Source organism: Anser anser (genome assembly GCF_964211835.1).
Source record: "Anser anser genome assembly, chromosome: Z".
NCBI lineage: Eukaryota > Metazoa > Chordata > Aves > Anseriformes > Anatidae > Anser > Anser anser.
This window is the reverse complement of record NC_139723.1, coordinates 850,019-863,551: the sequence shown is the minus strand read 5'-3', so window position 1 is coordinate 863,551 and position 13,533 is coordinate 850,019. Positions and strand designations below refer to the sequence as shown.

Sequence of the window (13,533 nt, the reverse complement as noted above, 5' to 3'; positions counted from 1 at the left end):
GCAACACACAAGATATTCTCCTGGTCATGCACTTTTTGTATCTTGTGAATTTCCTTGTAACCAGATGAAAAATAAATCCCCAGGCTACCTGCAACCACTGCCCTAGCTGCCCTTATCTGGCTCATCCTTTCTGAACAGACCCTGACTTCATGAGCCTTTCAGCCGGAGACCCACCAAGATGTAGTCTCTTAGCAGCTTAACCATGTCCACCGACTGCTCCGTGCCCAATTTCCAGTAAGGAGCTCAGAACAGACTACCAAATAAGAATGTAAAATTATTTCTTAACGTGTTTTTTTTCTGCAGCTACTTGATATACCCATTATATCAAATAATAATAATAATAATAATAATAATAATAATAATAATAATAATAATAATAATTACGGTCTTTCCAGCATGAGCAGATCAGAACACAAACAGGCTGCACAGTGAAAGTCAGTCTCACTGTAGCATGCAACCATGTTTGTTAAATTTCCGTCAGGTCACTAGTTCTTAATCTTCCTCGGAGAGCTCTGTGTGTGGGGCCTAAAATTCCTTTGAGGGGACTAATACCATGTCGTTTGTACATGTTTTCAGATATTCTGGATGCAGATGTGAACTCAGTCTCCACAAGCCATTTAGGTAATATTAGTAATGGACAGTGTCAAGAGTCAGAGATAGATTAACCCTCCCAGTCTCCCTTAGTCATGAGCTTTAGGGCAGGAGGGTAATATTTTGCTCCTCCTGTGCTTAATTTTCTGAGGCCATAATTAAATGAAGGCAAACTTGGATCACAAGCTTTCTAAAACCTTACATCCCTGGCCTCATAACCTTTTCTAGTAGAACTTCTACTGTAAGAAGGGTGTGAAAGGAAGCCATACAATAAACGCTGCCCAAACAGAAAGTTGTAATTTCTTCCTTCCAGCTGAAACCATGGATTTTACAAGCCTTCCTTTGTGTTCATCTCTCACACGGCCACGCTGCACCTTCGGGCAGCATCCTGCGGCCAGCTACCCCACTGATGGAGAACAACCCTGATGGCACACAAACCAGACACTGGCAAGCTGGGGGAGCAGTCACTGTGTGCACAAGACAAGTTTCCCACAGCTGACTCTGCTGGGGGTGGGTAACGCGTGACAGCAGATGCCCTCGGCACCCCGGCGCTGCCAGCTAGCGTGGCAGCGGTGAGCTCGCTGCGGGTCTGTCGGCGGAGGCACTTCCCAAAAAACGCTGCCGCAGCAGTGGGACAAAGACGTGGTGCCCTCCAGACAGGAAGAACTTCACTTCTGAATCCTTTAGCCGCTATCTGCCGACCTACCCTCCCCACCTCGCGCCGTGCAAAAGCGCACACACGTTTGCAGGCGGCTTGTCTCGCACGGGAGGGCGCGGGCTTGGGCCCAGACCCCGCTTCCTGGGCAGCCAGGGGAACGTGCCTGCGGCGTGGGTCGGTGAATTACCAGCAACGCTAGTGCCGATGCCTCCTGGTTCACCCGAGCGACTAACGGAGGGAGCAGCACGAAGCAGTGGCAGGCGGCACAGCGCTGGCATCCCTGACTCCCATCTCCATTTTAAAGGCAAGGCTGGCTGCAGTCAGATTCATTCCACGCACGCGAGGTCCAGGCCTTTTGCTGCCAACAAATTGGCAATGCAGGTAAAAATCGCGCACCCCTGCAGCACCCACCTCTGGGACAGGGATAGTGTCACCTGCACCGCAACCGACTGGTCCCCAGCCTGTGGGCTGCCCAATACGAGGCTGATTTTTAAGGGAGTATTGAGGGCAGATAGGAAAATTCCAACCATAAAATTCCGAATGTAAAGATTTTTCGTAAGGACTCCTGTTCTTCACACACACACAAACACACACACACACAGAGCTCCAATTACAGTGACATTTTACCCACCGTAATTATTAGTTATGAAAATAATGAGGTATGAAATTCCAATTTATTTTTGACAACTTTAATGACAAAGCTTTGGAGCTTCATTCTCAGCTGTATACCGCAAATGTATCTAATGATAAATCTATTTAAATGAGCAAAAGTAAAACCACTGGACATTTGCCCAGTAAATAAATTGCCCATTTCTTAGTTCTACATTGGTCCTGATGGGAATTGTTGGTAAGTCTGCTGCAGTGCGGAGCGTCACAAAGCAAATTATATAATGGTCACACCAGGAGCAGAAACCTGTACTGAGCATGGATGCACGTCTCTAACAGTATGAAATAGCCCGCGAGGGGCAGGCAGGTCTCAAATAAAGCCCTCAAAAAGTTTTTGTCTATCAAGTAGTAAAGGCGTCAGTGTCCTTAAAGTCACACCAGTGTAAGACCAGGAGGAATGGTTACAACCCGCAGGGAAGTGCACCTCTGAGCAGCTAATGCATGAGAGAAGAAGGACAGATGCTTAGCTTAATCCGCACATCAGCTCATGCAACTCTAAAAGCACACTGTCCAAGATTTGTGAGATAGAGTTCAGCGGTTAAGCTGGCTGCAGGGTGTTATAGCGAAAAGAATGCTGTCTTCTACAAAACCGGGGGGGGGCATGACTTCAGCAAGTAAATTTGCTTGTGAACACTTAAATTGTCACTGAGAGATCAGAAATGCTGCCAATCTGAGCAGGATCTCACGCATGCTACAACGAAATGGTCCTTTAATAGTTTTTACATCTATGCAATGACCAGTAAAGCTAATTGATTAAAAAATGGAAAAGAGGAAGATGGCACAAATAATAACAGTAGAAGTAAAATGCTAAACAATGAAATTAACTGTTAAAGTCTAGTAAACATGTCAGAAGTTAACTTTTACAAATTATCAAAAAAAAACAGAGCAGCAACAAGAATAAAAAATAAAAATAATAATAAAAAAATCCTTACTATAAGGTGGTTAGAGACCTCAGAATTTTCATCCCGGAATCTGAAACTACTTCAGTACAGTACTTTATACAAATGATGTTCAGAAGATACAAAGAAGAAAGGATTTTTTTTTAACCTGAATCTGATTCATATTTTAAAACAAAATCAGGAAATGATAAGAATTTAGAGATTAATTTGCCGTCTCTGTAGTGGTTTGAGCAAGTTCCATCTGAATGGAAAGCTACTCCCAAAATAACCAAATGTAAGATGGTTAACAGCTACTTATTGTATCCTCTGCTCTAATTAAGAACATATTCCACCACAAGAGTAGGAAAAGACCTCAAATTAAACAGTGGGACAGGTTTCAATGTAGCGTGTGTGAATGAACGTTCATGCAGTGTAGAATGATAAAATTGCTAAAAGTAAGTCTTCTTCAGAAAGCACGAGTTACTTTCCCTGAACGTTCCCCGACTTGTCTTTCCTCTCCATTTTACTGAAGCTGACTCACAGATTTCTCTGTGTATTCACAGCAGACTACTGCAGAATATATGCTACGTATACACCAAATATCACACGTGGCATTGTGCACTGTGCATTAGAATTACCTGTAAGAGACTGTGAACAGGGCAAAATAAACATATAAACAGTTGCATTTTTTTCCACACGTCAGGCATATAAAACCATGAGTGGTGATCATGAGCCCTTGTCCTCGCCTGTTGGTAACCTTTAATTAAGGGTGTTTTCTCTCTTGATGGACACGAGAGATTTGTCGCCCACCCTTACCTGCCAAGTATTTTGCTGACACAGCCATGGCTGACACGGAGCTGCCTGGAGATGTCGCACGGCCTGACCCCTTGGTGGGCAAGCTCCACGATCCTTTGGCGAACGACGTCTGGGAGGGGGCGGCCGTTCACAAAAACACCCCCCAGCTGATTCACGCCTCCATGTCCTGAAACAGACCGGGGGAGGGGGGGGTAAAGGCAGGAAAAGAACAGCGTTGTCAGAGTTGGAAGAGACCTGTGCAAGGCAGTCCTCCCGGCGGTGCTGGGGACGTGCTTCCCGCAGGCGGGTCACCCCGCGGCTCGGAGGCAGCCAGAGCCGCGCTCTGCAGCCCCGCCGTGCCCAGTGCCACTCGCCAAAGGGAAGGACCCACCAGCCTGAAGGCAGAGAGGGCTCTGCGCTGGAAAATGGCCACCCGAGACCACGTGCGGTCACCCAGCTCCACCAGTCGTGGGCCATGGCCCCCCCAAACACAGGGCCGAGGCTGCCGGACCACGGACTCTGCGGGCAGGCCTGGAGGTGCCTGGTGGGAAGGAGTCAGCCACCGGCTATGAAGCCAAGTAAAATAAAGCTGGGTGACCGTTCAGCATGCTCGTTATGTGTGTCTAGGCACAAAAGGGGGTACCTGCAATTAAGCACGTTATTTTTTTTCAAAACAACTGAGCTTAATCGAGAGCGCGAAAAAACAGAGAATGACTTCTGCTCCGATAATTTATAGCAGCCTTGGCAGGTATTATGATCGCCCAAATGAAATGTGAGCACTGAGGCAAGCCCAATATATTATTCCTTTTGTAGCAGATTTGCACTGTTCACCTTTAGCAAGGTGAGTCATATGTCTGATGGGACCCAGTCAGATGGATAGTACTGAAACCATGTAAAACCCACAAACATGTATGTAGTAATCCCATCCACCAAGTGGGAAAATATAATTAACCCTTGTGATGTTAATCATCCAAACTACTTAGATTGGAGAGAGTGGAGAAACTGAAAACAAGCAATGGGGGCAGTACAGATGCCAATGCTGGAGCAAAAATAACAGAGAAAATGTCTCTATTTACACAGAAATTGAGTGGTACTGAATAAAGTGACAAGTCAAATGCCTCAGTGTTTAGATAAATGTACATACATATACATATATATATTTAAAGCAGTTTTATTTAAAACTAGCCATTGCACCACGGACAAACGGCTGTCAAACTTTGCAAACACCTTCTAAAACTACCAGGACAAATAATTAATCCATACAGAATACGTGACTGTCAAAGCCAGTTAAAGCCCGCAAAGAGCAGACGAGTGTTGCCCTGCCTTTATCGGCGCGTGAAGCAGACCCTTCCCAGAGGCCGAATGACGCTTCAGGCTCGAGGTGTCTCCCAAGTTTGTTGGGAGCAGACCCAGGGCAGCGGGGCTGCCTTCAGCAGCACCTGCCAAAGGAGCTCCCGGTTGCACACAGGGAATGCTGCGCTGCCCTGGCGCTCAAATGGTAGCGTGGCCAGAGGGAGGAAAGAAAACCCACTACTCACTCAGGATAAAAATGCAGGAGCAACCCAACAGAGCTGTAGTGAATGAGATGTCAGGGTTTTCACCTCTTAGCAGCTTTAATTACATGAAACCATGGACAGGGCATTCAGTGCGAATGACAAAATTCTGCGGGTGGGGGAGGTCCAGAAAGGGAAAGGAAGGAAGGAGGGAGGGAGGGAGTGAGGGAGGGAAGGAGTGAGGGAGGGAAGGAAGGGAGGAAAGGGAGGAAGGGACGAAGGGAGGAGAAAAAACTAAGTATTTCCTCCGGAGACCCTCTCCGGGCCGAAAGCCCAGCCCAGCCCGCGGCCGCCGGGGGAACAAAGGCTGTGGGTGACTGCCGCCCGGGGCCGGAGCGGGGCGCGGGGAGCCCGCGGGACGCCACCAGCGCTGCCGCCGCCCGCCCAAGCGGGAGCGGCGTCGAAGCGCCGGGCGCCGTCCCCTCGGCACCCGCCGGGCACCCCCCGAGCTCCGTGCGGGGCCGGCCCCGGCCGGGTGGTCGCGAACCGGGACTGCGGGAGCGGGGCCGCACGCCCGGGGGACAGCGCGGGGCCAGGCGCGCCGCCCGTCCGTGCGTCTCCGGCTCCGGAGAGCTTGGGGCGGCCCTGGGACCCCGGCCCGGTCCGAGGCAGGAGCAGAGCCGCGCACCGGCCCCGCCGCTCCGACCCGCGCCCGACGCCGGCCCCCCCCGGCCCCCTCCAGCTCCCCGGCTCCGGTTCTTGGCGCCCCCCTCCCGGCAGAGCGGAGCCCAGCGGGGACGGGGACGGGGACGGGGACGGGAGGCGGGCACGGTGCGGTGCGCGTGGCCCCGCTGCCGCCCTCCCGGTGCCCGGGTCGTCTCGGGGCTGCCGCGGCGTGAGGCAGGGCCGAGCCCCCGCCGGCCGCCCCCGAGGCCGCGCAGGACCCCCCCGGCGCCGCGCCCCGCAGGCTGCGCAGCCGGGCTCTGCTCCTCCCGCCGGGCGGGAGCCCCTGCGCCCTTCGCCCGGCTCCCGCCGCCCTCCTCTGGGACGTGGCACCGGGATTTCCTGCTTGGTTTTTTTTTTTTTTAACCCCCCCACCCCCCCCCCCCTTTCCCGAGGAGAGACGCGAGTCCGGAGATACTTTGGCACTGAAGTCTCCTCCTCAACAGCTGTGGTATCAGAGCGAGGGCAGTGATTTTTTTTTTCTTCCCTTTTTCAACAAAATTCCTGCAGAAGACACCGATTTTCCATGGCTTTGGTTAACGCAGGGAGCCGCTGAAACCCGCGCTGTTTTCCCCCGCATCTGATGCCCAGTGCCCTCGGGCGAAGCCTTTCCTCCGTGCCTGAAAGCGCCGCTGCCCGCTCGCTCGCACCTCCGCGAAGACGCGCTCCGCGACAACGGGTCCCTCCGGATATGGGGACCTGCGATTCCCCCTCGGAGCCCCCGGATCGTGTTTTGTTTTGTTTTTTTTTTTCCCCGCCTTTTAAGTTCTCCTTTTTAAAGCGCGATTCGGTTCAATCAAGGGAGAGAAATAACCGCAGCTTTAAAAAGCTATGTTTTGGTGGAAGATAAAAGTCAGGCTTAGGCGCAGCAGGAGCGAGCTACCGGCGGCTATCCCGCCTGCGCTGAGCTACTCCAGACACCTTCCAAAATCCTGTGACGGACAGAAAGAAAGAAAGAGGAAGAGGCAGATAACGAGAGAGAGAGAAAGAGAGAGAAAGATGGAGAAAGGCAGATTTGTAGCTCTGTCGCTGGATGCTTTATTTTGAAAACAAATTCCTTTTCGCTAAAAGGCTGTGGTGCACCAGGAAATGAGATTAGTTCTACCTTAAATTTCCTCGCAATCTCTCGCCGTAATGCAGCGTTTAACTCACCGTGAGAGAAGATGTCATTTCACATAACGCTGTGCTAATGGATAAGTCTTCCCCCGACCTCTCAAGCACAACAAATCTCGGGCAAGCCCACCGCACACGACCTGTTAACTTAACCAGTGCCGCTACCCACTTGTTCTGTGCCGCGGCTGCCGAGGCAAAGCTCGCAAAGGAATTGTTATGCCTTTCTTCAGATGGTTAAAAAAAAAAGAAAAAAGAAAAAAACGTCCCTCCGTCCCCGCTTTGCGCCCTTCGAATTCGCCTGCCTGTTCGGTTTTAATTAACGTATATGAAAACGTTGGACTACACCGGGAATAACGCAGAGAAAAGTTTTCGGTTCGTCGGAAATACTGGGCAGCTTTCTTTCCAAATATTTGATTTGGGATTGCACATATATCTCTATATACATATATATAGATATACACGCACGAGTCCGTGTCATATATATAGATAGATAAAAAATTTTAGTTAGGAGTGTGTGTATATGTATATATATTTACGCATCGGCTCTTTCTCTACGGGAGGAGAAATCTCAGGAAAAAAAAAATAAATCAAAGAAACACAAAGAACAACAACCAAAAAAATAAAACAAAAACCCACCCGGCTGCCTGCAGAATTTCTCCTTTCCCTGCTCGCTGCCAAAAACACCGAAGCGGGCGCGAGCAGCCTCCCCGGCGGGGACGGGAGACCCCAGCGACCCCCGCCCGCCGCGCCGCGAAGGACGGGTGCGAGGGGCGGCCGCCCGCCCAGCCCCGCGCCCCGCGCCCGGCCGCAGCCCGGGATTTCGTTTGGGGCCGGGTCGGCGCCCGCGGGCGGGACCCCCGGGACGGCGCCGCCTCCCCCCGGCGCCGCGGACCCCGCGGCCGGCAGCGGCGGGCGGGGGAACCGAGCCCGGCGGCCCCGTCCGCGACCGCGCGCGGCCTGGCTCGGCCCTGCCGCGTCAGAGAAGTTGAACTAGCAGCCTACTTACTATGCATTGCTGCAAACGGGTCGTGCTTACAGTGTATTTCCATCGGAGCGGTCCGGAGCCGGAGCGGGCAGCCTCGCGGATCAGATCTCGGTTCGGCGGCGGCGCTCGCGTGTGCGGCTCGGGGAAGGGGGGGCCGAGGAAGCAACACGGAACGGAACGGAACAAAAAAAAAAAAAAAAAAAAAAAGGCAAGCGCGCCCCCAAACTCGGGTATCCGACACCGGCGGCCAAGCGCAGATCCCCGTGCACGAGTTGCAGTGTCCGGCTGTTCCCGCGGGCAGGGAACGAGGCGGCGCCGTCCGCCCCGGAGCCGCGCGCCGCTCCCGTCGGTGCGCCTCCCCTCCGCCGGGCGCGGCGGCTCTCACAGCGCCATGCAGCCGCGGCAGCGCGGCCCCGGGGTGCCTGCCGCCCGGCTCCGGCGCGGTGCGGTCCGGCGGGCGGCGAGCCTCCCGCTTCGTCCCCGGCGGCGGCGGCGGCGGCGCGCCCCGACGGCTCTTTGTGCTGCAGGCGGCGGCGGCCCCGGGTCGCTGCGTCCGGCGGAGGAGGGGACCGGCGGGAGGGAGGCGGCGGCGCCGCGCCGCCGCTCCTGTGTCCGGCGGCCGCCGGGGCTGCCCGAGCGGCGCCGCGCCCGGTGCTGTCCGGCCGAACCGCCGCCGCGGCTCCCGGCGGCGCGGGAGTTGCAGGAACTTGTCGAGCCCGGGCGGAGCGGCGGAGGGAAGAGGGGCGAGGCGGCGGCGGCGGCGGCGGCGGGCGGCAGGAAGGTGTGTGCGAGGGGGCGGGAGGGCCGGGCGGAGGGAGGGAGGGGACGGGCGGAGGGAGGGAGGGAGGGAGGGAAGGAGGGAGGGAGGGAGCGGCGGGGAGGGGGCTCCGGCGGGGCGCGCCGTTAGCTGCCGCCGTCGGACTTGGGGCGCGGGTGCGCAGCGCCCATCGCCGCCGCTGCTGCCCGCGGGCGGGGGCTGCTCGGAGACCCCTCCCCGCCGCCTGCCGTCGGCGGCCCCGGGCGCCCGGGACACCGAGGCGGCTGGGCTGGGCTGGGCTGGGCTGGGCTGGGTTGGGGTCGGCTCGGCTCGGGCGGTGCGCCCGCCGCGCTGCCTGCCCCGGCCGGGCTGCGGGGGTTGTGGCGGGCGGAGGGGGGCGGCGGGGCGGGGGGCGGGGGCGGGGCGGGGCGGCGGGGCTCGGGCCGCGGCCTGGGGAACGCCCCGCGCCCGGCCCGGTGCCCGCCGGCAGCGCCCGCCCAGGGGGCGCCGCGGGGCGGCTTCAGCACCGCGCCGCCGGACAGCGCCGGGGCGGGGCCGCGGCCGTCACTCACGCGCCCCGGCCAATCGCCGAAGGGAAGCTGCGCGGGACGCCGGGAGGCGCCGGCGCCGATTGGCCTCCGCCGGGCCAATGGGGGCCGCAGGGGCGGGGGCGGCGGCGTGACGGTGAGGAGTGAGGAGGGGGGCGGGGCCTCGTCCGGGGGGGCGGGGCCATGCGCAGCGGGGGCGGGGCCGTCGCGCTCCCGTACCCCGACGGCCGGGCGGCGGGACCGGGCCCCCGGCACCGGCAGCCCCGGGCGGACCCGCGGCTCCCCGGGGCACCGCCACCCCCGGCCACTGGCACCCCGGGCACCTCCACCTCCGGCCCCCGGCCCCCGACGGCCGGGCCGCCCGTCCCGGGCTGCCCCGTCCCGCTCCCGTCCGTGCCCCCGGTCCGTCGGGGAGCACGGAGCAGGGCCGGGGCCGGGCCTGCCGCAGCCCGACGTGCGCGGGGAGGCGCCGCCAGGCGGCCGAGCCGTCGGGGGCGAGAAGGCTGTGCCCCCGCCCGCGGCCCCCCCAGCCGGCCCGCCCGCCCCGGTGCCGACCCGACAGCGCGGTCTCCTCTCGGCTACGCACTCGGGCCGCGGCCCGGCCGCCGAAGCGCCCCCCTCCGCTCCCGGGCCGGGGTATCCGCGAGCGGGGGGAGGTTTGTCCGAGCCCCCGCCCCGGACGGCACGGCAAGAGCCGAGCCAGCGCCCGCAGCCCCGCCGGCCGCCCCCTCCACCGCCCCTGCCGCCGGGACCTGCCCCGCTCGGGGGGCCGCAGGGGGCTGGCCGTGAGTTGCAGACCCTCCAAAAATAACCAAAAAAAAAAAAAAAAAAAAACAATAAAAACCTGCCTCCCAGGCACCCAGAGGCGTCGAGGGGGCAGCGGCGCCCTGTGCCCGTCTGCGGCCGGCTCTCCGCGCTCCGCGACAGCGAGGGCACAGCCCGGGGCTCCCCCGCCGCGCCGGGGGGTACCGCCCGCTGCCGTCTGCGGCGGGAGGCGGCTGGCGGCCGGGGGGCCGTTTTCGTTAAAACCAAAACTCCCCGGGCGGGGGGGGGGTGGGAGCAGTTTCGGGGCGGGGGGCGCGCTGCGGGGCTGAGGAGGGACGGGCGCCGTCCGTGCCCCCGCCAGGGGTCCCACGGGGGGCCGGGCCGGGAGGTGCGGGGCACCGCGGGGACACCGGGGGGGGGGGGGGTACCGGAGGCTGCCCGCGGGCTGGAAGCCGCGGTGAGAGCCCGGTGCGGCCCCGCACGGGAGAAACGCGGAGCCGAGCCCGGCCGCCGCAGCCTGGGGTCCGGAGGCGCGGAGCTGCCGGGGCCGGGCCGCTGCGGGTGGGCTCCGGGACAAGGGACCGGGGGCGGCCGGGCCGCGGCGGGGCTCCCGCGCCGCTCGGGCAAGACGGGCGAGCGGGGCGAGGAGCGGGGCCGCTGCGGGCCGGGGCACGGCGGGGGCCGGGGCAGCAGCTGCCTCGCCGGGGCTGGGTCTGCGTGCGCGGGAGGCGCCGACGGGCCCGAGAAAACGGGGTGCGGGCACCAGGCAGGCGCTGCGCCGAGCCGTGCGGGGCGGGCATGGCCCTGCACCCCTCCCTTCCTCCTCCTCCTCCTCCCCTTCCTCCTCCTCCTCATCCTCCTCGTCCTCCTCCTCCTGCACGGCGCCGGCAGCGCGGGGGCACCTGGGTTAAGCCCCCCCGTCCCACCCCGTCCCGTCCCGTCTCGCCACCCCTGACCAGGGCGTAGCGGCGGCCCCCGGCCGCGACACCGCCCGGAGCGGCTCGCAGCGCCCGGCCGAGCCGGGCCGTCCCGTACTGGGCAGAGCTGAGCCCCGCGGTCGTGCGGCCGAGAGACGGCCGAGCCCCCCGCCCCCCCGCTGTAGCCCCCTCCCTCCCTCCTCCTCGACGGCCTTCCCGGGGCGTGCGGCGCGGAGCAATGAAATGCCGTATCGATTAAACGATTATTCAGGCGATTTAACTAATAAAAGGCCCCATCGATCGCTTCGAAATTGCATTCTTTATACGCGGCTGGCGAGGCCTCGTCCGCCCGCACGCCCGCGCGGGACCCGCTCCGGCCGCCGGGCCCCGGTGCCGCCGCGGGGGCTCCCAGCGCACGATCCCAGCGCCGACGGCGCACGATCCGGCCGGCCCCAGCGGCCGCGGGCGGCCACCCCCGTAGCCCCGGGGAGGCCGCGACGCTTCGCGGCGGGGCCCCTCGGCACCCCTCGGACGGCCCCGACGGCCCCGCCGCGCTCGGCCCCGCCGCGTCCCGCCCGGCCCCGCCGCGCCACGGCCACGCGTGAGCGGCCGCGACCGCACCGAGCGGAGGGGCCAGGCGCGGCCGGGGGTCCAGAGGGCCCCCGCGGTGGCGGAGTCCCCCCGGCTCCCTCCGATGCTGAGCCCGAGTCCTACCTGTCCGGCCGGCCCGTGGAGTCGCGTAGGTTTTCTCTAAATCCATCCCGATTTTTCAGGACTTGGTGAAATGGACAGAGAAAAAAGTTTCCACGTTGTGTGGTTACTGCCTTTTATTTTCTTTTCGTCTTTTTCTTTTCTCTTTCTTTTCTCTTTCTTTTCTCTTTCTTTTCCCTTCTTTTATTTTCTTTCTTTTCCTGTTGTTTTCTTTTCTTTTCTCTTCTGTTTCCTTTTTCTGTTTCTTCTTTTTCTTTTCTTTTCTTTTCTTTTCTTTTCTTTTCTTTTCTTTTCTTTTCTTTTCTTTTCTTTTCTTTTCTTTTCTTTTCTTTTCTTTTCTTTTCTTTTCTTTTCTTTTCTCTTCTCTTCTCTTCTCTTCTTTTCTCTTCTTTTCTCTTTTCTTTTTTTTCTGTTTCCTCTTTTTTTCTCTCTCTCTTTGCTCTTTTCCTTTTTCTTCTTTTTCTCGTTTTCTTCCCCCCCCTTTTTTTTTGAGGGGCTCTCGCAGGTTGGAATAATTCAACTCTTCCGCTCCCCGCCGAGCTTTTGCAGCTGATCACTGAGCTGAAACTAAACGTTTTAGGTGGAAAAAAGCCTCTGAAGGAACCGTGAAATGATTAAGAAACTAAAGAGCTTCTCGCCATGTGAGATCATGTCCTGTTCTCTAAAACATCACAAGATGTCCCCAGACGCAGCCAAAACCCAAGAAAACTCTGACATCTGTTGTAGCAGGAATCAAAGTTTGTTCGCAACCCACCGCCTCTCGAGCGCTGCCTCGGCTGCCTGCAGCGCGGCGGCGGCGAGGCGGTGGCGGCGGCGGCCCTGCCCGCTCTGCCACCCGCCGGGCGAAGCCTGTGACCAACTTTTCTGCAGCCCCAACTTCCCCTTCCCGAGCTGACGCCCCAGCAGCCGCAGGCTCCGCTCTGCTCCCGACGGGGGCGACGCGGGGGTTTGCGGCTCGGGAGCCGGGCGGTCCCCGAAAGCCCCGCGTTCAGCCTCTCGGCGCTGCCTCGCTGGAGAAACGGTGAAAAGCCGAGCCGAGCCGAGCCGAGCCGAGGCCGGGCATGGCCGGGGCAGCGGCCGGCCGGGGACGCGCGAGGGCGAGCGCTGAGCCCTTCTCCGCTGGCGCAGGGGGGGCTCCGCTCGGGTTCCCCTCGCGCCCCCCGTTTGCGCCGCGGTCTGCAGCCGCTGCCCCTGAGGCAGCCCCGCCGCGGGCACCGGGCCGGCGGGCCTGGCCCTACGGGACTTCGAGGCGCCGATAAGAACGGGGGAGAAGGGAGGGGGGCGAATTCACGAAGCCACGGTCTCCCCGAAATTCGTTTTTCGGTGAAGTTGTTCCAGAAATAAATCAACAACAACAACAAAAAGATAAGAGTGCTTTTCTTTTTCCGGAAAATAAATAAATAAATGGGTGACAAGAAAAAGCATGACCGGGGCGATTCCCGCGTAGCCGGGCCATGCGCAAGGTCGTGCCCGCAAGCCGACCACGGGGCTCTGCCCCTGTCCCTGCGCACACAACCGATATCGTCCACCCGCAGATATTTATTTTCGCCTGCCCGCGCCCGCACGGGGGGCAGGCGGTGCCCGTGGGCACCCGCTCCGCACGCTGCCGCGCCCACGCCTGCAGCCCTTCCCCAGGCCCGTTTCCAGCGGGGCGTTTTATCAAACGAAATGAAATTCGCCGCCGGGAGACGCCGCCGGCGTTTGACCTCCTTCGCCGGCAGAGCCCACGCGGGCCGCGGGGCCCCGGAGTGGCCTCGCCCGGCCTCCGGTGCGGGGAGCGGGCGGCGGGGCCGGGGGCCGGGCAGAGGGGGGGAGTCGTGGGGAGGGGGTCCCCGTCCGCCCCCAGGTGCGGCGGGGCCGGGGCAGCCGCGCAGCAGGGTCCCGTGGGCTGGATCCCCGCGGGGAGATCGCCCCTCGGCCCTGGACCCCTCCC

At 60.1% G+C, this 13,533-nt stretch overlaps 1 protein-coding gene across 5 annotated transcripts in view; it reads right to left on the bottom strand.

Annotated features, from left to right (window-relative positions):
• Positions 1 to 11,782, bottom strand: part of PAX5 (paired box 5) — a 146,277-nt gene extending 134,495 nt beyond the window's left edge. For 2 of the 5 annotated variants that reach the window (XM_083816833.1, XM_083816834.1), the window contains exons 1-2: positions 11,604 to 11,782; positions 3,610 to 3,775 (exon numbers count right to left, since the gene is read on the bottom strand). In XM_083816833.1, the coding sequence (XP_083672959.1) occupies positions 3,610 to 3,775; positions 11,604 to 11,649 (212 nt within the window). In that variant the 5' untranslated portion in view covers positions 11,650 to 11,782. Of the gene's footprint in view, positions 1 to 3,609; positions 3,776 to 7,923; positions 8,388 to 11,603 lie in introns of those variants that run through there. The other 3 variants (XM_083816831.1, XM_083816835.1, XM_083816832.1) reach the window with 3 other exon arrangements.
• Between the last annotated feature and the right edge of the window lie 1,751 nt (positions 11,783 to 13,533).